The following is a 23,698-nucleotide window of genomic DNA, read 5'->3' on the forward strand; positions in this document are numbered from 1 at the left end:
CAGCCTTTAAAAATAGTCTTAGCAAAGCTAAATCTCAAGTGCAAACATAGAACAAAAAGGGTACTTTGAATGACACTCAGAACAAAAAGCTGAATAAGGAAGAAACAGGTCTGCACTCAGTGGCAGCAGTATAATAATGATAAATGATAGAAGTAAAATTCCTCGATTACTATTTTTCCTTCTGCCTTCTCAGTTCCCAAGAGAGAAATGAAGCTCAATATGAGTAAAGAGGTAGTAAGCGTAAACCCAACTGCTTTAATAAGAGTTCAAATATCTTGGACCAGATGAATTATAGCTAAGGGAACAGAGAGTAATTTCAAATGAGACTGCTGAAGCTATGTCAACGATCTTTGACGAATCACAAAGAAATATGTTCCAGAAGACTGGGCAGATGCAATTTCAATTTGCAAAACAGGGATAAAAGTTAATTCCATAAATTACCAACAGTGGGTTTGATATAAGTCTAGAGTGGATTATTACAGAGACAGCATGCAAGAGCCTAGAAACAGAAGAATAAGCACTAGAAGCCAACCTTGAATTCACCAAGAAAAAGCACTTTAGGCTAAAAACCCTTATTTCTTTTTTGTATTGTTACTAAGCTGGTAGCTATGAGAAATACAGTAGATACGGTATATCTGGATTTAGCAAGGCATCTGATGAACTATTTTATGATATCCTTAAGAACAAAATTGAGATATATGAGCTGGATGTTAATTTTTATTAGAGAGATTAATAATCACTTGAAGATCATTCCCAAGGCATGCAGATTACCAGGTCACTATCATGTTAGAAGAAGGTTTCTAATAACATACATCACAGGGTTCTTCTAGCCTTAGGAATTTCATCACTTTTCAAATTCAACAACTTGAATAAAGGCATGGAAATTGTGCTGAGGTTTATATGTGACAACATCTGGAAGAGATGGTGAATACTTAAAACGACAGAATCAGGATACTGATTTTAATTATAAATAGTTGGGGTAAAACAAAACAAAATAAAACTAAAACTAAAACTTGCCTGGACCAGATGAAATCAAACCAAGGGCCAGATCCAAATCTCATACCTGAATTAGAGAATGAGTGCAAGGGAAAGAAACAATTTTTCACTATTTCTAAAGTCAGCCTCAAATCTAAATCGTAGTTACTGTTAGAATGTGATCTCAAATCCCAGTCGAAACACCACCAATACCAACAAGAGTACTAGAACTGTTTATCTACAACTGTGACCTTAATTACTCTCTTACCCTCTTTTAGACGATCCCCTTCAGCCTTGGTTTTCTTCTGTCTTTCTGATCCAGCAAGGTCTACAAGATGCAGCTTGGAGCGAAAGCTGCTATTCCTGTGATAATGAAAGGAAGACACAGTGAGAATGGTACACAAGCTTGAGACTAGCTGAGTATCAAAGCTGACCTGTCAGCTCTCATTTTCTTTCAAGTCAGTCAAAGTGGCTCCATTAGTCACTCGTGCTCACAATACTGATGTCTGACGATTTGCCAAATCAATTGAAGAAGCAGCCTAATGTTTAACCTTAATAGAACTAATACTAAAAATCTTGACTCTTTAAATTGTAACTTACTTGTCACTTTTCTTTCTTTGCTCTATGGAGATTGTAAAGATGGCATGAGATCGGGACGACTGGGAGTTCATAGCCGTGGAGGCCACAGTCCTAGAGTTGTTGCCCTGCTCCAAACAGGAAACAGTATCCAAGGCAACTAAAACAGTCTTCTCAGTGAGTCCCACAATCTAATTGCAAGAAAGAGAAAATTCCCTTATGATTTATACTTCAAATGCTTGGTCAGAAATATACGGATTTCTGGTTTAAAAAATGCCTTGATGCTCTAGTAGAACCTCAAATAGAATAGTCATGGTGATAAGAACTGCTTTAACTAGCAACTCTGTGAAGATAGCTGGAAACCAAGGTCTCCAATCTTCCTTAGGAACTTCAGAAACAAGGGTGCCAGTCAATACTGGAGCTAGAAAAGATCTCAAGATTTTAGGGTAGTAATGGCTATGTGCCTTCCAAGGAACCCCAAGTGAAGTTAATTTTGGTCCCAAGGAGAGCAAGTACAGCACAAACAGTGATGGCATTTCTCTTTGTTACCTTCACCTCTATCTGACCCCATGCTCCTCTCTGTACCTCTGATTCATTTTAAACCTCATTTTCACTAGAGGAAATAGCATGGTACAGTTTCCACCGGATTAGGAAGCCAGGAAAACAGGGCCCCAGGCTTAGTATTGTATTTACCTGGGAGAACTTATACAAGTTGAATCTCTTGGAGCCTCTGAGGTGATTGGACTAGAGGCTTATGAACTCTTTTCTAGCTCCAATATGCTATAATTTTATTACTTCATAGCTCCCAAACTTACTTCTGTGGCCCTAATTTCTAGTCTTTTATTTCTAATGATCTACTACTTATACTCTGAAATCAGTCAATTATAAACCAAATTCATCTTCTTCCCACAAACACTAATTCTCTCTACTATAATACTTCTCCATTTCTATTAATCTTGTCTCATATTCTCAAAAACTCACATCGCCTTCAACTCCTCCCATTCCTCCATATCCTGTCTATCACCAACTACTAGTCATTCTCCTTTTGAATCCATCACTTCCTTTTCCTTTACACATCTACTTGCCTAGTTCAGGCCCATATTACTTCACACCTAAAAAATAAGCAACAGTTTCCCCAACTGGTCTTCCTCATCCTAGTCTTTCTCCTTTTCAATCCATTTCTGTTTGGTTTTCCTAAAATGTCACCAACCTACTAAGCCCTGTGCTAGATAATGAAGATACAAAGAGATTTCCAAGTACTCCCCTGACCTCCAGGTTAGGGTGAATTCCTTATAAGAATGAATTCACATATCACTTGTAACAGAGTTGGAGAGATACACACATAAGATAAAAACTTGGTAAAAGTAGCCATAGTAATCCCTCACTCAGAAGTTTTACATAGTTTATATATGGTTCACAGGGATAGAAACTAAGCTCTTTAGCCCGGCTTCATAATCTGGTCCTAACATATCCCCTGTTACTTCTCAGCCCAAATCCTCTAATCCAGACAGACTTGTGTAGTCTTATTACCCTCAGGTGTATATTTTCTGCTTTCCTGCTAAAGCTATTCCTTACCATAAGAATATCCTTGTTTATTTTCTCTACCATTTAAAGCCTATCCATCTCATCTGAAGAGTGTTTACAAACTCGTCCTTACCAATTTGTGTCAGGAACTTATACTTCCCTGTATTGCAAATCTCACCTCAAACAACTCTTAGGACTTAATTCCTGCCTTAACATGGGGCACATAAAAGATCCTGAAACAGGGTCAAGTGCTGGCTCAGTACAATAGCATGTATTTTGTCCAGATTTCTTATCCTCACTATCCAAATCATCTTTGTATATTCCAAGCTCATCAGGGCTGATCCTTTAAACCTTGCATTAGTAGCTGGCTAACAACTTAATGCCCCAGAAAAAAAAAATCAGCAGCACAGGCATTTGCCCCTCACTGGTACCCCAAATCTTCAACTTTCTTTTTTTTTTTTCTTTGTGCAAGGGAAGAAGGGAAGGAGGAGTAAGATATTATTCCAAGTTTTCTCAAAGTACTACCTAGTCTCATCTACTTCCAGCCTCTGATTTTCCCACTCCTGAATACTCAAGCTCTGCCTGTTTTCAACACTGACTTCTGGATCTGGCTCACTCCCACATAGGAAACTCTCAATTTTGCCTCACATTTTCTGTTCAGTTCTAGCTCCTCATCTTGCATCTATACCATCTAACAGAAGATTCTCAAATAAGCTATCTCTTCTTCCTATGATACTTACATGTTTTAAAAATTATATATTGTTTAACTTTTCAATTTAAAAAATATCATCCCAAAGCCCAGCACAATGTCTATTACAGTGCTGTCCAATAGAATTTTCTATTGGATATAGATATGTTCAATCATATCCATGCATTACTGGCTGGCTAACAACGACCCAGAAGAAAATACATGAATATGTTCTGCATCTATCTGTGCTCTCCAATATGGTTACCACTAGCCATATGTAGCTATCAAGCACTTGATATGTGGCTAGTGTGCCTGAGGAACTGAATTTTTAAAATTTTATTCCATTTTAATTTGTTTAAATTTAAATAGTCACTTGTGGCTAGTGGCTAACATACTGGACTGCTCAGTCTTAGAACTCTGTAAATAATATTTAGTTGATATTAGCATTCCTCTAGGTAACAGGAAGGTGACAAAACTGAATGTGAGTCCTTCCTTGCTCCCCCACAAGAGCTCCCATCTAGAAATTTTAGATTAACAAAGGGACTTAGGACCACACAAAACCTGACTCAGATGATAGTAGTCATTTAAAACCACAGTGGCAGATAAAAGGGATGTGAACTTTAGTATTATAATTGCCAAAATTTTTTAATAACATCAAATGAGAGACAAACACACCTTTATGCCTTCCTTAGGATCCTCCCGTATATTTATTTGAGCTTTCTCACGAGATGGGCATAGAAGATCCAAAATTTCTTCATTGTAAATCTGATATTGTTGAAAATAAAGTGGCAAAAACAAGATGTTAACAGTGGTAATCTCTGGGTGGTGAGATCATAGGTAATTTTAAAAATTATTTGTGACTTTCTACATTTAAAAATTTGTTCATAATGAACATGTATTACTTGTAGAATTAAGAAAAGGACCGTAACCCTATAGGTAATCACTTGATGTTTTATAAGAATGAATTCACATATCACTTGTAGCAAAATTGAGATTGCTTTTTATTATTATTATACTTTAAGTTCTAGGGTACATGTGCCCAACATGCAGGTTTGTTACATACGTATACATGTGCCATGTTGGTGTGCTGCACCCATTAACTCGTCATTTACATTAGGTGTATCTCCTAATGCTATCCCTCCCCGCTTCCTCCACCCCACGACAGGCCCCGGTGTGTGATGTTCCCCTTCCTATGTCCAAGTGTTCTCATTATTCAATTCCCACCTATGAGTGAGAACGTGCAGTATCTGGTTTTTTGTCCTTGCGATAGTTTGCTCAGAATGATGGTTTCCAGCTTCATCCATGTCCCTACAAAGGACATGAACTCATCCTTTTTTATGGCTGCATAGTATTCCATGGTGTATATGTGCCACATTTTCTTAATCCAGTCAATCATTGATGGACATTTGGGTTGGTTCCAAGTCTTTGCTATTGTGAATAGTGCCATAATAAACATACGTGTGCATGTGTGTTTATAGCAGCATGATTTATAATCCTTTGGGTATATACCCAGTAATGGGATGGCTGGGTCAAATGGTATTTCTAGTTCTAGATCCTTGATGAATCGCCACACTGTCTCCCACAATGGTTGAACTAGTTTACGCTCCCACCAACAGTGTAAAAGTGTTCCTATTTCTCCACATCCTCTCTCTTAAGACAGAGTCTCTTAGGAACAGCAGACACATGAAAAGTTACATGGCAACACAAATTCAGTTCTTTGATGGCATCATAATAGCATTACATTAACCCATTTTGTTAAAATGTGAATAACAGATACATAGATGGGGGTGGATGGAAAAGGAAGAAGTGGTAGCTAATATTTCAACAGGAAACAGAATTGTAAGTACTTACAACAGTGTTTAGCACATATAAGCACTACATTTGTTTGCTATTACAGCTATTGCTATTATTTAACATATCATGATCTGGAGTTATTTTGATACTCAATTATGTTGGCCACAACTAGGTTAATCAAGAGACTTGAGAAGCCTAATCTAGCTGAGCACAGTCACTCACACCTATAAACCCAGCACTTTGGGAAGCCAAAATGGGAGGATCACTTGAACTTAGGGGTCCATCACCAGCCTGGGCAACATAGTGAGACCCTGTCTCTACAAAAATTTAAAAATTAGCCAGGCGAAGTGGCATGCGCTTGTAGTCCCAGCTGCTTGGAAGGCTGAGGTAGGGTGGGAGGATCGCTTGAGCAGGAGCTGGAGGCCCCAGTGAGCTATGATTCTGCCACTGCACTCCAACCTGTGAGAAAGTGGGACCCTTTCTCAAAATAAATAAATAAATACAATTAAAAACTGCCTTTAAGGTCTCACTCTGGGGCTCAAGCAATCCTTCCACCCTGCCTCAGCCTCCTGAGCAGCTGGGACTGCAGGCGTGCACCACCTCGCCTGGCTAATCTTTAAATTTTTTGTAGAGACAAGATCTCACTGTGTTGCCGAGGCTGGTCTCAGACCCCTGGGTTGAAGTGATCCTCCCGCCCTGGCCTCCCAAAGTGCTGGGATTACAGGCATGAACCACCAGGCCTGGCCAAGAAGGCTAATCTTAATGATGTAATCCTCTGTCTTCCAGTTCTACATCTCTTTACCTGTTAGCATGTTGAGATTGAACTTCAGGATAAAGTATTCACATATAATTTATAATTGCATGCTTAAATTATATAAGTTTAATTATTACCCCCTAAAGGATAAGACATCACTGCTATGGAACCAACTAGCTAGCTTCCCAGAAGCCATCAGTTCCCTAAACATGTGTTTTTGGTGTTATGAAGTTAGATATAATCGGCCAGTCTACAACTATACTAATATACACTAGAACACAAACTCCCATAAGGGCTAGAATTTTTGTTTTGTTCACTGATATATACCAAGTACCTCATATACCCAAGTGCCCAGAATTGGGCCTGGCACATGGTAGGTTCTCAATAAATATCTGTTTACACACTCTATCACCACTTATACAGTTCAATATTTCAGCTGGTTTTTATAACATTCTTCATGAGGCAACAGCATTATCATTTAAGTCTCAAACAGTAAAGGGAAATCAAACACTCTTCTGCAGACTCTACAGGTAATCAGTAACAGAGGCCAAAATCCTATCTGCCAGGCATGGTGGCTCATGTCTGTAATCTGAGCACTTTGGGAGGCCGAGGCGGGCGGATCATGAGGTCAGGAGATCAAGACCATCCTGGCTAACACAGTGAAACCCCGTCTCTACTAAAAATACAAAAAATTAGCTGGGTGTGGTGGTGGGCGCCTGTAGTCCCAGCTACTCGGGAGGCTGAGGCAGGAGAATGGCATGAACCCAGGAGGCGGAGCTTGCAGTGAGCTGAGATCACACCACTGCACTCCAGCCTGGGCGACAGAGCGAGACTCCGTCTCAAAAAAAAAAAAAAAAAGAATTCCTATCATCCTTTTATATGGCAATGCCAATTCCTCCAACAATCAAATTAAACAGACTATTTTAACACCAAGGAAAGAACTGGGTGGGTGGGAGCCAGATCCAACTGAGTCAGTAAGTTTTCTCTATCAATTCATTAAAATGCAACTTACTAATTTGAGTCATGTCAGGAAAAACCTGATTTGGATTTATTTTTCAATCCACAGACAATTTCGAATTCAGAATAATTAAACGTAAATTGCTTACCTCTAAGTAAGACACTTTCAGAGTAAATTCAAAGTCACTCTTTTTATCAATTTCTTTGAAGAGCAGTTGTATTACCCTAGGAATAACCCCAACTGTTGGTTCATTCTCTTGCTCTGCAGTGTATGCACCTCCCATCGAATAGGTTTTTCCAGAGCCAGTCTGCCCATAGGCCAGGACCGTTGCATTATATCCTGGCAAAATAGATGTCACATGCATAGTGGTGTTTAAACATTTTCATCTAATCAATATACTCCATTTCCTTCAGCAATTATTTGTAATAAAACTGAGATTGCTCTCTTGATACAGTCTCTTAAGAATGGCAGACACAAAGAAAAGTTCTATGGGTACCATGACCTTGCACTACTCAAAATAAGCAAAAAACAAACACAGAAAAACAAAACAAAACCCAACCCTAAAATGTGTCCCCCTAGTGATAGCCCTTAGAAGCTAGGAAATCAAACACTTAGAGATATGACTGACTAAATGAAGGTGGCCAAGCCACTGTCAAAAGTCATTTGGAGTTTGAAAATTCTGTCTTCCTACCTTAAGCAATTTTAAATTACAGAAATTAAATTAAAGGAAAAGAAAGGATTCTGGCATGTATTTTCTTGATTAACAGTATTTATCTGAAAAGGAAACAACATTGTTTTTTACAGTCAACGAAAGCATCTACTTTATATCTGAACTCTCAGAATGCATCTGGACCATATTATCAGGCTCCTTACAGAAATATCATCATTTAAGCATAATTCAATGTGATATATGTCCTTTGCTTTTATTGAGAATTGATAAAGACTCATCCATTCAGGAGCCAGGTTCTGTGACTCATGCCTGTAATCCCAGCACTTTGGAAGGCTAAGGCAAGTAGACTGCTTTAGCTCAGGAGTTTAACATTAGACTGGGCAACATGGTGAAACCCCGTCTTTACTAAAAATACAAAAATTAGCAGGGCATGGTGGCGGGTGCCTACAATCCCAGCTACTTTGGAGGCTGACGCAGGAGAATCACCTGACCCTGGGAGGCAGAGGTTACAGTGAGCCTTGGTCAAGCCACTGCACTCCAGCCTAGGTGACAGAGCGAGACCCTGTCTCAAAAAAAAAAAAAAAAAAAGAATCATTTATTCAAAGATGTTCACAATATAGTTAACTGAAAAAAGCAGCTTAAAAATAATTGTTAAATATCAGTGTATGGACAGGAAAAGTTCAAAAGTATATGCATTATTAACATTTTGATGTTTACCTCTGAGAAACAGGATGGTAAATTCTTTTTTTTTTTTTGAGATGCAGTCTCGCTCTGTCACCCAGGCTGGAGTGCAGTGGCGCGATCTCAGCTCACTGCAACCTCCACCTCCCAGTTCAAGCAATTCTCCTGCCTCGGCCTCCCGAGTAGCTGGGATGATAGGCGCACACCACCATGCTCAGCTAATTTTTTGTATTTTTAGTAGAGATGGGGTTTCACTGTGTTAGCCAGGATGGTGTTGATCTCCTGACCTTGTGATCCTCCCAGCTCGGCCTCCCAAAGTGCTGGGATTACAGGTGTGAGCCACTGCACCAAGCCAAAGGATGGTAAATATTTTGTGTTTTCTTTTCCCCCATTTGTATTTTTTAAATTATTAAATAGAAGGCACTATTGAACAGAGGCTTTTTCGTTATCACTTATGTTATCAGTATTATCTGCAGAAAGACCCATAAAGTATGTTTCTGTTTGAGTTTATTGGCCAGGCGTGGTGGCTCACGTCTTTAATCCCAGCACTTTGGGTGGCCAAGGCGGGCAGATCACTTGAGGTCAGAGTTTGAAACCAGCCTGGCCAACATGGCAAAACCCTGTCTGTACTAAAAACACAAAAATTAGCTGGGTGTAATGGTGGTGCCTGTGGTCCCAGCTACTGGGGAGGCTGAGGCAGGAGAATTGCTTGAACCCAGGAGGCGGAGGTTACAGTGAACCGAGATCACGCCACTGCACTTCAGCCTGGGCCACCGAGGGAGATTCAGTTTCAATAAAAAGTATATTTCTGTTTGGGCTTAGTTCTGGTAAAAATGTTTATTTTGTAGATTAGTTTTTATATTTTCTCTTGTCAGATAATCCAAATTACTAGTTACTCAGCACTCCCTCTCCCCATTTTTTTGAGACAAGGTCTCACTCTGTCACCCAGCCTGGAGCACAGTGTGTGCAATCACAGCTCCGCCTCCCAGGCCCAAGTGATCCTCCCACCTGAGCCTCCAGGAGAGTTAGGACTACAGGCATGCGCCACTACGCCCAGCTAATTTTTTTGTATTTTTTGGTAGAGACAAGTTTCGCCATGTTGGCCAGGCTGGTCTTGAACTCCTGACCTCAGGTGATCCACCCGCCTCAGCCTCCCATAGTACTGAGATTACAGGTTTGAGCGACCATGCCCGGTGGGCATTTTCATTTTATCCCATAAATTCAAAGTTTAGATTGAAGCTAGAGGAAGATAAACAACTGCAGCAAGATTTTATAAAGAAACAATTAGACAATAGATAGGTTATTCTCACTTTAACTTCAAATGTTACAGTCGTGTGCCATATAATAGCATTTCAATCATGTGGAATGTATTTACGATGGTGAAAAATTCCTATTGCTTCTTGACTTAGCCATTATAACACTGCAGTGCAACATGTTACATGTTTGTGTTGATGGTGGGGTAAAGAAACCTACTTCACTGCAGGTCATATAAAAGTATAGCACATATAACTATGTACAGTATGTAATGCTTTATAATAATAAATGATTGTTACTAGTTTATGTGTTTAGTATACTATACCATACTTTTTATCATTTTAAGAGTATACTCCTACTTATGATAAAGAAAGTTAACTGTAAAACAGCCTCAGGCAGGTCCTTCAGGAGGTATTCCAGAAGAAGATATTGTTGTCATAGGAAATGACAGCTCTATGGATGTTAGTGTCCCTGAAGACTTTCCAGTAGGACAAGACGTGGAGGTGGAAGACAGTGATATTGAAGATCCTGGCCCTGGGTGGGCCTAGGCTAATGTGCATGTTTGGGTCTTAAACAAAAAGTTTAAAAAGTAAAAACATATATTTTTTTTAAAAAAAGAAAAAAGAGGCCGGGCGCGGTGGCTCAAGCCTGTAATCCCAGCACTTTGGGAGGCCGAGACGGGCGGATCACGAGGTCAGGAGATCGAGACCATCCTGGTTAATATGGTGAAACCCCGTCTCTACTAAAAAGTACAAAAAAAAAAAACTAGCCGGGCAAGGTGGCGGGCGCCTGTAGTCCCAGCTACTTGGGAGGCTGAGGCAGGAGAATGGCGTGAACCCGGGAGGCAGAGCTTGTAGTGAGCTGAGATCTGGCCACTGCACTCCAGCCTGGGCGATAGAGCGAAACTCCGTCTCCAAAAAAAAAAAAAAAAAAAAAAAAAGAAAAAAGCATACAGAATAAAGATGTAAAGAGTGAAAATGTTTATTCAGCTGTGCAATGTATTCGTGTTTAAAGCTAAGCATTATTACAAATAAGTCAAAAAGATTTAAAAAAATTAAAGTTTATAAAGTAAGAAAGTTATAAGCAGCTAAGGTTAATTTATTATTGAAGAGAGAAAAAATGTTTAATAAATTTAGTGTAACCTAAGTATCCAGTGTTTATAAAGCCCACAGTAGTATACAATAACGTCTTAGGCCCTTACATTCACTCACCACTCATCACTGACACACTCAGAGCAACTTCCAGTCCTGCAAGCTCCATTCACGGTAAGTGTCCTATACAGGTGTACCAGCTTTTACCTTTCATATTGTATTTTTACTTCACCTTTTCTATGTTTAGATCACAAATATTTTCCACGGTGTTACAAGTGCCTACAGTATTCAGTGCAGTAACATGCTTTGCAGGTTTGTAGCCTAGGAGCAGTAGGCTCAGGTGTATAGGAGGCTATACTATCTAGGTTTGTATACATGCACTCTACGATGTTCATACAATGACAAAACCGCCTAATAATGCACTTCTCAGAAGGTATCCCTGTCATTAACTGATGCATGATTATAACTTGCTACTTAATTGTACGGTAGTAGCTTCTAAAACTATAAGCATGGCACCTAAAAGGAACTACAAATCCAAATTTACTTCAAGGTGAAAAAAATAATGACCTTAGGAAAGTCTGTCGCTTATTAGTGTGGCAGACATGTTGTCAAGGAACACAAAGCAAGCTTTCTCTGTTAAATGATCATCATATTTTTGTCAAAGCTGTTATCTGCTATTTACCAAGATAATTTTGCAGTCTGAAGGAAAAAACCCTTTAAACGTTGAAACAATGTTTTAATCGAAATGAAAACTTTGAAGTTTTGAAAGAACTTGTTGGTCTAAATGAAAGATCATAAGAAGATGCTAAATTGAGATTTTCACTGTAATAGATTGCTGGTAGTAGCTGGCATGACTATGGGGCAAGAGAATAACATTTCATAATTTTCTGCAATACCACAGATATATGTAGATAGCAATAACTTGGGAAACGAGGTTTTAGCAGTTTTTACAAAATATTCAGGGCTCTGTGGTACCAGGAGTTCAGAGTACAAGAGGGTGCTGTTGAGCTGACTATAAAAAATATTGGCTTTGTTTTTGCAACCAAGGGCAATGTTAAGCAAACACATGTATATTGGAATCACTTTCTACTTTATGTTGCCTTTAAAGAACATAATTTAATTCTATCAGTTTCCCAAGTTAAGAATATAAAAGTAGAACTGTGGTGCTCTTACTAAGCTGTGGAGGGATAGCCTGAGGAATCTGACCAGACAGTGAAGGGTCTGAAAACCATATTGTTTCAGGAATGGCTAAAGGAAAGGCGGGGATAATTAAAGAGAAGAGAATTAGATAGAAACATTTAACGGTCTTCCAAATACTGTATGTAAAAAGGAAAAAGATTAACTTTATAGCGGAGAAGCCCAGCAGATTAACACCTTAATCAAATGATCAAAATGAACATCAGTAGTAATAGAATAAATCAAAATCATGTGCTGCCCAATAGGCTTCAGTGAGAAGAAAACAGCACCACTTCTGTGATATTCCTGCTAAAAGATACACAACTTGAATCTAATCATAAGTAAACACCAGACAAAACAATATTTTTTTTTTTTTTTTTTTTTTTTTTTTGAGACGGAGTCTTGCTCGGTAGCCCGGGCTGGAGTGCAGTGGCCGGATCTCAGCTCACTGCAAGCTCCGCCTCCCGGGTTTACGCCATTCTCCTGCCTCAGCCTCCCAAGTAGCTGGGACTACAGGCGCCCGCCACCTCGCCCGGCTAGTTTTTTGTATTTTTCGTAAAGACGGGGTTTCACGGTGTTAGCCAGGATGGTCTCGATCTCCTGACCTCGTGATCCGCCCGTCTCGGCCTCCCAAAGTGCTAGGCAGACAAAACAATATTGAAAAACGGTTTACAAAATAATTGGCCTGTAATCTTCAAAGTGTCAAAATCATAAAAGTCAAAAAAAGACTAAAGAATGTCAAAATCATAAAAGTCAAAAAAAAGACTAAAGAACTGTTTTAGAATGGAGACTAAACAGGCAGCAAAACTAAATAAAACATGTGATTTTGAACTAGATCTTTTTGCCATAAAATATTTACTGGGACAATTGGTGAAACTTCAATGGGGTTTCAGGAATAGATGGTAGTAATGTAGCAGTGCAAATTTTATTGTTTTGATGGCTGTATTGTGGTAACTTAGAAGAAAGTCCTTTTTTTGTAGGAAATATATACTAAAGTATGGGGGGTATCAGGCCAACAACTCATCTCAAATGGTTCAGGGAAAAAATGTTTTTTATGCTGTTCTTGCAACATTCCATACGTTTGAAATTATTGCATTAATATCTTAAAATTTTGAAACAAAAATTTCTATGTTCCCTGAGCCAATCATTAAACAAAAAAACGTGAAAAAATATGTGAATAGCTGTTGCCTGGAAGAAGGCTTCTAAAGGGATGAACTAACATCACCGGGTAGAACTTATCAGGAAGCAAATTTCACCTCAATATAAAGATCTTTATAACATAATTAGACTAGTCCAAAACCCAAATCTCAACTGGACTACCTGTGAGTCAGTGAGTTCCCTGTCAAAAAATTTTAGACACTGGCAGTTCACCTAACAGATATTGTCAGAATGCATTTTTCTTTGGATGAAAAACAAACTAGATGATATACAAATGTCTCTTTCAACTTTAAGGCACTAGCATGCCATGATTCTACTTCTTTTATATGAACCTCTGTTTTGAATCTTGAATAACCACTGTATTAGAATAATAATTAGACATCTCTCAGGCACTGCTCCCTTCTTTAGAACCCTGCTATGGTCTTCAACAGCATTAAAGACTTAGCTTCCGCAATAAAGATTATTAACTGGTCATAGTATTCAGAGGCTTTAGGAACTCCCCTTTTCCAGCTAAAAGAATTATACTCATTATTCAAGACCTATCTCAAAGTTTTCCCACTCTGTGAAATTCACCGCAAATTCCCCAAGCAGAGTTAGAGTCATCCTTTTATTTTTCATACCACTTTGTATGAGAGCAGAGCTACTTCTATAGGACTCACTCTGTTGTATATTTTTAACTTGAAAAATTTTTCTTCTAAAAGGTAAGTACAAAAAATTTAAAAATTTTTATATATTCAAAATGATTTATGTAATCATCTACCTCCATTCCTATTCCCTGGACTTTGAACTCCTTCAGGGCCTCGAAGCTATATTGTCACCTGAATCCCTCAACAAGCTTTGCAGTGCCTGAGCCTCAAGTAGGCTGGCACGCTTATCACCTTCAGCAACCACCACAGAGTTTATAATCTAATGAAGTTCCAGGATAAACACAAACATATACAAGTCAAAGATGAACAGAACCACATAGAGCAAATACAGAATAAAACTAGCTTCAAGGGTAGAGAGACTTTCACAAATGTTATTAGACTAAGGGCTTTTTGAAGGCACGTATCATGATTCATCCGTTCCTGTATTCGCAGCGCCCAAGCACAGTGCTTGGCACATCGTATATGCTCAAGGAATATATATGCTATGATGGAGGAATCAAATCGCCTCACCTTTAAATACACCTTTTATGAGTGGCGCCACTGCTGTATTGAAGACTTCTTCCTGTTCAGTAGAGGGATCAAACACAAAATCGTAGGTGAAGGATTTATCTGTACCAACCACCACCTAGAGAAGGCAAGGGACAAGGCGTAAGGGAAGAAATGAAAGGCAAGACCACACCCCTCGTTACCATTTGGCCCCAGCTGTTCAGACACAGGCTCTGGACTCTACTACGCACCTGAGGCTCCCCGGGCACGAAGGAAAGGCACATCTGGCAGCCTTCGCTAATCTCTTTGGGGACCAGAGGGCGACAACGCAGCGCCACTCTTACAGGAATTCCCTTCACCTCTTCCTTCATGATCCTATCTCAGCACCGTCTCTGCGAGGGGGAAAAAGAAGGCTCGCTGATGAATGTTAGCAGGTCAGCAGGGGTGGGAGGGCGTCCTCCTCGGTTCCGACCCTTCTCAGCGGGAACACTGCCTTGGGAGATTCACTCTCCAGGACTTGGCCAGGGCTGGACCGTCCGTCAGCCCTGCACTCTAAAGAGAGTGCACGCGCGTCTGAAAGGCAAAGAAAAAACTCCAACGGGGACAGCGACAAAGAGCCAAAGCCCTAGGGTACCGGGAAGAAACAGGTTCTGAGCTAAGGTGTGCCCCCGTAACTCACCAAACTAAATGTCCCTTCCCCGTTCTCCACGGGTCTCCAGCCGCCCTGTCCCAGACGGAGCTTTAACCGCCAAGTTTCAAATCCGTTCCGGAGACGCCAACCAATTGCAGTGCGGACTGCCGAGGGCGGAGCGCGCACGTCGGCGCGCGCAGGCCGGCGCGGTGGGAAGGGGAGGGTCAGTTTGTTGCACCCTGGCCCGGCCTCTTTTCCACCCTGCGGAGCATCCGCTTCCGGTTCCCAGACTGAATTGGCGGTGAGCGGAGTTTGAGGTCGCTGTGGACTGCCCACTGGTGAGGTGGTGCGGCGTTTATGCGGCCGAGAGCGCGGGACTCAGGCAGAATGTGGGGTGGGGACGTGGGAGGTGGCTGGTCAGGTGAAGGAGGGGTCGATCTGGGGACCCTACCATTACTAATCGCATCTAGGAAATGTGGGGCGGTGCCTTGCCCCGAGTCCCTGCGGATAGTTAACACTCGCTTGGGCTTCGAAAGTAGATCTTTTTAGACTCGACCCTGATTTCCTCTTCTCCAGGTTTAAGACGGTAACATCTGTTTTGCAGGATTGTTGTGAAAAATGAGGTCCTCTTTCTAGAGTACCTGGCAGGTTGCTTGGCATCCAGAAGATGTTTAGCTAAGTTAAGAGTTTTCTTCTTCCTTCCTGCTCTCCTCCAACCTTAACACCTAGATGTGGGCTGTGCCCGTAGACTGACTGCCTTGGAATGGGTTGGAGCTGCTTTCTGAAACTTGCTGGGCTGCTCTCCCTTTTGAACCACTTTTTGTCTGTTCTGATTCACTCTTCCAGGGCCTTGCCCGAGATGGACAGCCGGATTCCTTATGATGACTACCCGGTGGTTTTCTTGCCTGCCTATGAGAATCCTCCAGCATGGATTCCTCCTCATGAGGTGGGAACCATCTGTATTCCTGAGTAGGAGATTTTTTTCCCCCTGGGCATGAGATGATGCATGAAAGGTAGGATGGCAGGGTTAGAAGTCGACATGGAGAGTGCATCTTAGCACTTGTAGCCAGAAGACCCAGAAGCTGGATTCTGAGCAACAGGACCCATTGGGAACTTCTTTGTGGAAGCCTCCTGCTGGGGTCTATTCACACCAGTTAATTCTGGAAATTTGGAGCCTTCCTTTCCATACTGTTAAGAGGCGAAGGCCAGGCGCGGTAGCTCATGTCTGTAATCCCAGCACTTTGGGAGGCCGAGGCAGGCAGATCACATGAGGTTGGGAGTTTGAGACCAGCCTGACGAACATGGAGAAACTTCGTCTCTACTAAAAATACAAAATTAGTCGGGCGTGGTGGCACATGCTTGTAATCCCAGCTACTAGGGAGGCTGAGGCAGGAGAATCGCTTGAATCTGGGAGGCGGAGGTTGCGGTGAGCCGAGATCAAGCCATTGCACTCCAGCCTGGGCAACAAGAGCAAAACTCCATCTCAAAAAAAAAAAAAAAAAAAAAAAGTGAAGACATGGGGAGCTACTGGGCTGTCCCAATGCTGTCCATCTACTCATTTAGTCAGTGTTATCTGTTCTACTTAAATTAAGTCTATGACCTTTCCTTTTCCTGACTTCAGGGTGATTCATTAGTGATCCAAATGAAGGTAGGTATGAAGTAAGACTGGTAAAATTTCTGGGGTTGCTGTGTCTTGCAGAGGGTGCACCACCCAGACTACAACAATGAGTTGACCCAGTTTCTGCCCCGAACCATCACACTGAAGAAGCCTCCTGGAGCTCAGGTGAACTTATGAAACCTTATTCCAGGCTAGATTCATCCATACCAGAAGTTGGCAGTGTTGGGGGGATGGATTGGAAAGCAGGTGCAGATGTGAGGAAACTTTCCTTCTTGTGGACAGAAAAGCTGAGATAACACTTCTGCAACTTCTGACTTTCCTCTCAGGGACACACAAGCTGAGCTATTGCACGATGATGCTACTAGTTGTTCTTGTGTTTGTGGTCTCTATTGAGCCCCCATTCTGTGCTCTTGTCTTATAGTTGGGATTTAACATCCGAGGAGGAAAGGCCTCCCAGCTAGGCATCTTCATCTCCAAGGTATTTATGCCCAGTAGGCAATATGGATAGTTACCTCCCTTTGTTAAATTAACAGATTGCAGAACCCTAATGTCCCAAAGGCTGAGAGGATGACTCAGTGGATTCATAGAAGGGGTATAATGGAGACACCCCCTTTCCCACTTTAAACTTTTCATTTGGCAGGCCATCTGTCTGCATAGATTATCACAGAAAAACAATAGCACCTTACATTTGAATAGCACCGAATTTCACTGACAGTCTTCTGCAATTATCGCATCCCAATCACATGTATTCTCTCTTTACCAACAGGTAATTCCTGACTCTGATGCACATAGAGCAGGACTTCAGGAAGGGGACCAAGTTCTAGCTGTGAATGATGTGGATTTCCAAGATATTGAGCACAGCAAGGTGAGCACAGTACTTGGGCTGTGGTGCTGCAAGAAGCCATCTCAAATAGGACATATTGGACAGGAGTAGCCTAATCTGTAACTTAATAACAAAGCATTTTGCTGGGCACTGTGGTACATGCCTGTAATCCCAGCTATTTAGGAGGCTGAGGCGGGAGGATCACGTGAGCCCAGGAATTTAAGACCAGCCCAGGCAACACAGCAAGACCCTGTCTCAAAAAAAAAAAAAAAAAAAAATAGAGAAAGTAAGCACCTCTCCTGGGGAAAGTACCAGAGGGAAGCAGCTATTAGTGATACAGAGGTTGGAGTGGCAAATCCCTTTCCCCATATTATGATTCTGTCTTGGGTCATATCTCTTCATTTGTACAAGCTGCTGTGTTCCTTCCAGGCTGTTGAGATCCTGAAGACAGCTCGTGAAATCAGCATGCGTGTCCGCTTCTTTCCCTATAGTAAGTGCCACTTTTTTCACTTTCCTGACAGGGCCGTAAGTAAGAACTCTTTAAATACTGATAGCTAGAGGCCCTACAAGTTGGGGATAGGGAATCGGGAGCTCAGGTGTGAAGATAACCTGCTCTGTTCCTCCTTTTCTTCTTCTTTCCTTCAGATTACCATCGCCAAAAAGAGAGGACTGTGCACTAGAAAGTTGCAGCCCACAGCCCTTCATGTGGACTCTGCCATGACATGCTAACTAGACTTCAGGAGAGCCACTTCTATTTTCAGCCCCTCCCTGGAATAGTGAGTTGGGAGGATGGGGAGACAGCTAACCAACTGAATTACCCAAACTGTATTGCACTTTTAGTTCCCTAGTTTTCTAGGTGAGCTTCATTCCCTGAAAGGAGGATGATATCTAGGCATAACCTAGCCTGTGAGGAACCTAGTTAGGAAAGACAGCTGACATTTATTGAATACCATGTACTAGTCCCTTACATATGTCATATTTTAATTATAGAAATCAGTAGCAAAAAGAATCTTGGGGATTTTCCATCTGACTTCCCTGACCATCTTATCCCATCCTTGTACTACCAGAGGATTCATACACTTTTGAGACTCCAAAGAGACCCTGTTTTCACCCCTTCCTCCTCCTAGCCTCTCCCCCAAAAAGTAAAACACAATGCTGAAGAAATATTGGTGTGGCTTTTGAATGTTACCAATTGGATGTAAAATGCTATTGAGGGAAGAAAAAGCTCTTCCAAAGAGAGGAGCCACTGGAAGGAACAGAGCAACACTATACCTACCTCGCAACTACCTATGACGTCTGACCAGAACATTAGGGAGGCCGAGGAACTTTAACCACAGTATAACTAAGGAATGGCATAGAGTGAGGGGCACTGAAAGAAACTGCCTGTTCCCCTAGCTTTGAACATTTCTCTGCAGGGGACAGTATTAATATAATTCTCTCTTCTTTCTCATATTCTTTGATCTGGAACATAAACTAAGGAAGGGGCTTAGATGCATTTCTTTTCTGAGGCAGCAGTAAGAAATTGGTTCACAGTTTCCAACTTATAAGTTGAGTAGTACTAACTGCTGACTTCTCCCTTTTCTTCACCCCAGCCCCAAATAACATTCTGCCATGTTCCTAGATCTTTAGTTACCAATCCACCATTACAGGATTCCTGGTCACGCCTATGCCATCGCCACTGACATGTTCAAAATACCGATTTGGAATTGAAAGTTTTCTAGTGTGAGGCTGGGTGCGGTGGCTTATGCCTGTAATCCCACCACTTTGGGAGGCCAAGGCGGGCGGATAGCTTGAGGCCAGGAGTTCGAGACCAGCCTGGCCAACAAGGTGCAACCCCATCTCTACTAAAAATACAAAAATTAGATGGGCGTGGTAGCACACTGCCTGTAATCCGAGCTACTCGGGAGGCTGAGGCAGGAGGATTGTTTGAACCCTGGAGGTGGAGGTTGCAGTGAGCCAAGATGGTGCCACTGCACTCCAGCCTGGCTGACAGAGTGACTGTCTCAAAGGGAAAAAAAAAAAAAAGTTTTCTAGTGTGGCGTGGGGTGATGTACCCCTATGATGAAGTCCCAAAATTTGCCTTGAAAGAATCCTGGGGAACTTAAATATATATTTATAGACCCATCTACTGGACAATGATTCTGTTAGTCTGAGGTGGAATCTGGAAATCTGGATTTTTAAAGACGCAAAGGAAATAAGTAAATAAGTCTTCAAATGCAGGAAACATGGTTCTAAACAGTAGTACTATACTGTATGGGGAAGGTCTGGTTCTTCCTATATATCCCACCCTAGCTCTACTGACATACCTCTTCTAGAGCCTCAGTGCTATTGTTAGGTGGCAACATCCCTTGAGAGCAGAGCTGGAGGTAGGATTAATGTAGCTGTCTCTATGCTTCCTGGGAAATCCTGTTCTATGCTCCTATTTGCTGACCCCCTGCCCCGCATTGGCCACGAAAGAAAGAAAATAGTAGCTTGGTTACTTCCATAAAGGCATGTTGGGTGACTTGGCTGAATGTTGAGGTCCAAGGCTCTCCCTGTGGTTAACAGGTCTTAAAAAATGTATCTAAGAAGTATGAAAAACATGGTAAAAAGTCCCAGCCAGGTGCCATGGGCCTAAGAGGCAAAAACCCTCCTGCCCTAAATTGGTTCTCACTTGAGATACTTGGATTGGTTCTATGTTAGGGCACCAACGTGAGATAATTGCATTGTGGAAATATAGGTATAGTGTGGAGAAAGCACAAGCAGTAACAGCCTTAGGTTAAAGAACCATTTATTGAGGGTGTACGTAAACAACAACAAACAGTGGAGAATGAATTGTATTGGCCTTTGAAGTATGTCAGCTGCTATAGAACTGTATTCTCTACAGATGTCTTTTAGCCATCAGAGAAGGTAAGGTAGAATTCCCAGGTGCTGCAAGAAGCTTCCACCCAGTAGCTGTGAGATGCAGTCGGGAAAAAATGATAGCACTTTCAGGGGTTCTGTTTTTACCCCAAGCCTAGGAATTGGAAGAGAGTAAGTGGCCATGTATCATAAAACAAGGTGGGGAGGAGAACTGGCATGGCAACCCCAAATGTAAGAAATTCATCAAATGAGGCAGAGAAAGCCTAAGCTGTCAACGGGAACAGTAGCTTCTGTTGCCTGACTCCTCGAAGGATTCCAGTTCGATTTCAACTGCTGAAGTGTGTGTTAAGGAAGCTAATACAGTGAGGTGACTGGAGTCAAATCTCAACACCCAGGGTCAGCTTCTAGGAGATGTAGAAGAGGAATTCTGATCTTACAATCCCTCTCACCTAAAGGCAAACCAACGAACTACTTTGGGCTAAAGTTAGTCCTGTTTTCCCCTTAAGTACCACTCAGGCATCAGCTCAGCAAAGGAAACTTACCTTCTCTACTTGTATACTCCCTACCCCAGCAAAGCTAGGAAAAAGGATACTCCCCTCTTTCGGTGGAGGTAAAGTCCTTGTGGAAAGAAGGGCAGAAACCACATGCTGGAACAGCTGTGCGTGTGTGAATGGTGACCAAAAAAAAAAAAGGAAAAAAAAAGGTCAGGTTCAGAGGCTGGAATAATTCAGGGCCTTTGAGATACATGATGGGGAGATGAATCTTGACCCCCACCCCACAAAAGATAAGCCAAGGTTATCCAAAAGAGTAAACAGTGGTGGTAGCTACAGACAGAGTGCAGTTAAAGTATTATAGAAAGAAACAAGTATTACCTTTTTCACGTTGTAACCGGTTTTGGCACTGGTCTCGATAAACATCACATTGAGGTTTCTGGATTTTTCTTCACCCTCTTCGGCAGTGACTTGTCTGGACGAATCAGAAATGATGAAAAGGGCCAGAGTTATTGGATATGGATAGATTCTTCTGAGGTGTAATGATGCTTACCTAGCGCCAGGAACTCTAGAAGGCTTAAACCTATGACCCATCTGATTACAGGGTGGGGACTCTCTCCTATACCCCCCACATATCCTTGTGCCCTGATGGGACGCCCCCCTGTCCTTCCCCTCCTGCAGTGCTGGTAGTGGGCAGAGGAGACTAAGGTAACTCCTCCCCAAGTAAATAGAACACAGTTGACCCTCCCCATAGAGACTGAATTTTAGGTATGCCAGAAGAAATTGTAGTTATACTTTACCTTTTGTTATCCAAATCAATCTTGTTACCCACCAACATGATGACAACATCGTCACCTCTTTCTGCTCGTACATGTTCTACCCACTTATCTGTCTCCTTAAAAGAACTGATGTCTGCAAGAGAATATGTTGCAGAGCGTTGAAACATTTAGGAGAGATTTGGAGAGAACACTTCCTCTCTGCTAATTTTATCAATCTCCCTATCAATCTCTTTATAATCCCCTTTTGAAATAAAACATTGCATAACACCCACTTGTGATGTCATAGACAACCACTGCAATAGTTGAATCACGAATGTAGCTAGGAATTAGGCTGTGAAAGCGCTCCTGGCCAGCTGTGTCCCATAGCTGCAGCTGAACCTGCATAAAACAAATGTTCAAGAAGAAGATGGGGAAAGGTAGAAAAGAAACTAGCCTTTTTAAAAAGCTCAGACCTAATAAAGGCAGAATACAAAAGGTCGGGGAGAGTGGATCCCTGAGAAGTGGCTGCTATAGCCTCAAACCAAGTGGCCTATAGTCCTAGGACAGGTCCAACCAATTTCAATATACTGTTTTGATTCAGGAAGACCCTACAGCACAGCAGATTTAAGGATTCAAGGTCTCTTGGAGTTTATGTTACAGTTGGAGATTAGATGAAGGCAGACAGAACAAGAAACATCATAGGGCTTGGTAATTTGAAGAGGCTTCAGTTTTTTTGATGGTGCTACCCAACTGTGATGAATAGGCCTAAGGGGTTGAAGTGTAGGGTTTGTGGTATGAGAGTTAACACTCACTATTTGGTCCTCCAAGTACATGGTCTTAGACAAGAAGTCAATTCCAACAGTTGCCTGCAAAAGAAAGTGAGAGACACTCCAGCATTCCCTCTATTCCCAATATGAGGCAGTCTTAGAACCCAAAGTGGAGAATGACCCTTCAAGAAGTTGTCCTGGCTCCACTTCCCAATGCTTATAATACATAACTTTGAGGAGGAGAATCTCCAGGTGAGTCCGCCAAGAAGAGTGGCAAAAATGTATCATATGACTTGGTGATGGGCTTACCTGGCAGGCGCAGCCGAAGCTGTTGTACATGAAGCGGGTGATGACGGATGTCTTCCCTACTGTGAGGGAGTTAAGCAGGCCAATCGTTGCCCTCGGTGCCCTTTCTCCCCCCAATGTTTCTTTTTTTTTTTTTTTTTTTTTTGAGACAGAGTATCGTTCTGTCGCCCAGGCTGGAGTGCAGTGGCCGGATCTCAGCTCACTGCAAGCTCCGCCTCCTGGGTTTACGCCATTCTCCTGCCTTAGCCTCCCGAGCAGCTGGGACTACAGGCGCCTGCCACCTCGCCCGGCTAGTTTTTGTATTTTTGTTTTTTAGTAGAGACGGGGTTTCACTGTGTTAGCCAGGATGGTCTCGATCTCCTGACCTCGTGATCCGCCCATCTCGGCCTCCCAAAGTGCTGGGATTACAGGCTTGAGCCACCGCGCCCGGCCGATGTTTCTATGAGCCCTCCCTCTTCCCACTCCAACCTTTCCCAACAAGGAGGAACTCGGTTCCCCAGAGAATGCCCCACCCCATTTCATACCAATTACACCTCCCTGTCCCCAAAACCCAACCCAGACCCGCACCGCTCGGCTCCCCCAGGAATAAGAGTTTAGATTTGCACAGAGACTGGTATTCGGTTCTTTCGGCAGCCTCCAGGCCAAAGCCTCCGGCCTCCATCCAGGCCTTGTCATGACCAAAGGCAGGCATCGCTTCAGGTAGGTGGCAGCCAAAATGGCTTCCGACGCTCAGCCTGCGCCGCCAGACGTCATGCCATACTCTACTGACTTCCGCTGATGGCCATTGGCTTCACACCCAGGCCTGGGCACGGCCACGCCCCCTCGGCCCCCTCCTCACAGCTTGCACTGTGCCTCGTGTTCAGCGCAATCCTATGGCCACTCGAGTGGGGTCATGGGGTGGAGAGAGGGATGGCCACTGACCGTGTCACAGGAAGTTGGGGTCAGCGTAAGGGAAAAGCACGGGCTAAGTGTAGTGTAATCACGGCGAAGGGGTGGAGGTGGGGAAGATTGTTCTCAGCAGTTCCATGATC

At 42.3% G+C, this 23,698-nt stretch overlaps 3 protein-coding genes across 11 annotated transcripts in view; 1 reads left to right on the top strand and 2 right to left on the bottom strand.

The window, feature by feature from the left end:
• Positions 1–15,232, bottom strand: part of KIF4A (kinesin family member 4A) — a 130,618-nt gene extending 115,386 nt beyond the window's left edge. Inside the window, exons 1-7 of one of the 2 annotated variants that reach the window (XM_025372390.1) lie at positions 15,112–15,232; positions 14,684–14,824; positions 14,457–14,571; positions 7,418–7,608; positions 4,439–4,528; positions 1,576–1,742; positions 1,244–1,338 (exon numbers count right to left, since the gene is read on the bottom strand). In XM_025372390.1, coding sequence (XP_025228175.1) covers positions 1,244–1,338; positions 1,576–1,742; positions 4,439–4,528; positions 7,418–7,608; positions 14,457–14,571; positions 14,684–14,803 — 778 coding nt within the window. In that variant the 5' untranslated portion in view covers positions 14,804–14,824; positions 15,112–15,232. The remainder of the gene's footprint in view (positions 1–1,243; positions 1,339–1,575; positions 1,743–4,438; positions 4,529–7,417; positions 7,609–14,456; positions 14,572–14,683; positions 14,825–15,111) is intronic. The other variant, XM_025372391.1, reaches the window with a different exon arrangement.
• PDZD11 (PDZ domain containing 11) lies at positions 14,810–18,668 on the top strand. 7 transcript variants are annotated; one of them, XM_025372395.1, is made up of 8 exons: positions 15,334–15,401; positions 15,668–15,742; positions 15,910–16,009; positions 16,763–16,846; positions 17,103–17,159; positions 17,448–17,546; positions 17,934–17,994; positions 18,150–18,668. In XM_025372395.1, the coding sequence occupies exons 3-8, from the start codon at positions 15,923–15,925 to the stop codon at positions 18,182–18,184; spliced, it is 423 nt and encodes a 140-aa protein (XP_025228180.1). In that variant the 5' UTR covers positions 15,334–15,401; positions 15,668–15,742; positions 15,910–15,922; the 3' UTR covers positions 18,185–18,668. The 7 variants fall into 7 exon arrangements, with proteins under 7 accessions (XP_025228177.1, XP_025228179.1, XP_025228180.1 ...); XM_025372396.1 differs by having other exon boundaries at positions 15,401–15,432; positions 15,640–15,742; XM_025372392.1 differs by having other exon boundaries at positions 14,810–15,401; positions 15,668–16,009.
• Positions 18,669–20,257: 1,589 nt separating this feature from the next.
• Positions 20,258–23,398, bottom strand: RAB41 (RAB41, member RAS oncogene family). Of its 2 annotated transcripts, none has more exons than XM_025372998.1 (8): positions 23,235–23,398; positions 22,671–22,726; positions 22,407–22,460; positions 21,888–21,993; positions 21,637–21,748; positions 21,218–21,311; positions 20,938–21,001; positions 20,258–20,678 (listed from the first exon to the last, which is right to left on the bottom strand). In XM_025372998.1, exons 1-8 carry the CDS (start codon positions 23,356–23,358, stop codon positions 20,617–20,619), a joined length of 672 nt encoding a protein of 223 aa, XP_025228783.1. In that variant the 5' UTR covers positions 23,359–23,398; the 3' UTR covers positions 20,258–20,616. The 2 variants fall into 2 exon arrangements, with proteins under 2 accessions (XP_025228783.1, XP_025228782.1); XM_025372997.1 differs by having other exon boundaries at positions 22,671–22,729.
• Positions 23,399–23,698: the final 300 nt, after the last annotated feature.

The sequence above is a fragment of the Theropithecus gelada genome, chromosome X (assembly GCF_003255815.1).
Source record: "Theropithecus gelada isolate Dixy chromosome X, Tgel_1.0, whole genome shotgun sequence".
Taxonomy (NCBI): Eukaryota; Metazoa; Chordata; class Mammalia; order Primates; family Cercopithecidae; genus Theropithecus; species Theropithecus gelada.

Bases quoted from the DNA above. Each gene is read 5' to 3' on its own strand.
- PDZD11 (XM_025372392.1), top strand. From the start codon at position 15,827: ATGGGTTGGAGCTGCTTTCTGAAACTTGCTGGGCTGCTCTCCCTTTTG. The intron at 16,847-17,102 runs GTGAACTTATGA...CTTGTCTTATAG, and splicing joins AGAAGCCTCCTGGAGCTCAG to TTGGGATTTAACATCCGAGG. The intron at 17,995-18,149 runs GTAAGTGCCACT...TCTTTCCTTCAG, and splicing joins TGTCCGCTTCTTTCCCTATA to ATTACCATCGCCAAAAAGAG.
- RAB41 (XM_025372997.1), bottom strand. From the start codon at position 23,358: ATGCCTGCCTTTGGTCATGACAAGGCCTGGATGGAGGCCGGAGGCTTT. The intron at 21,749-21,887 runs GTGGGTGTTATG...ATTCTCTTGCAG, and splicing joins GGTTGTCTATGACATCACAA to ACATCAGTTCTTTTAAGGAG. The intron at 21,312-21,636 runs GTAAAGTATAAC...TGATTCGTCCAG, and splicing joins ATTGATTTGGATAACAAAAG to ACAAGTCACTGCCGAAGAGG.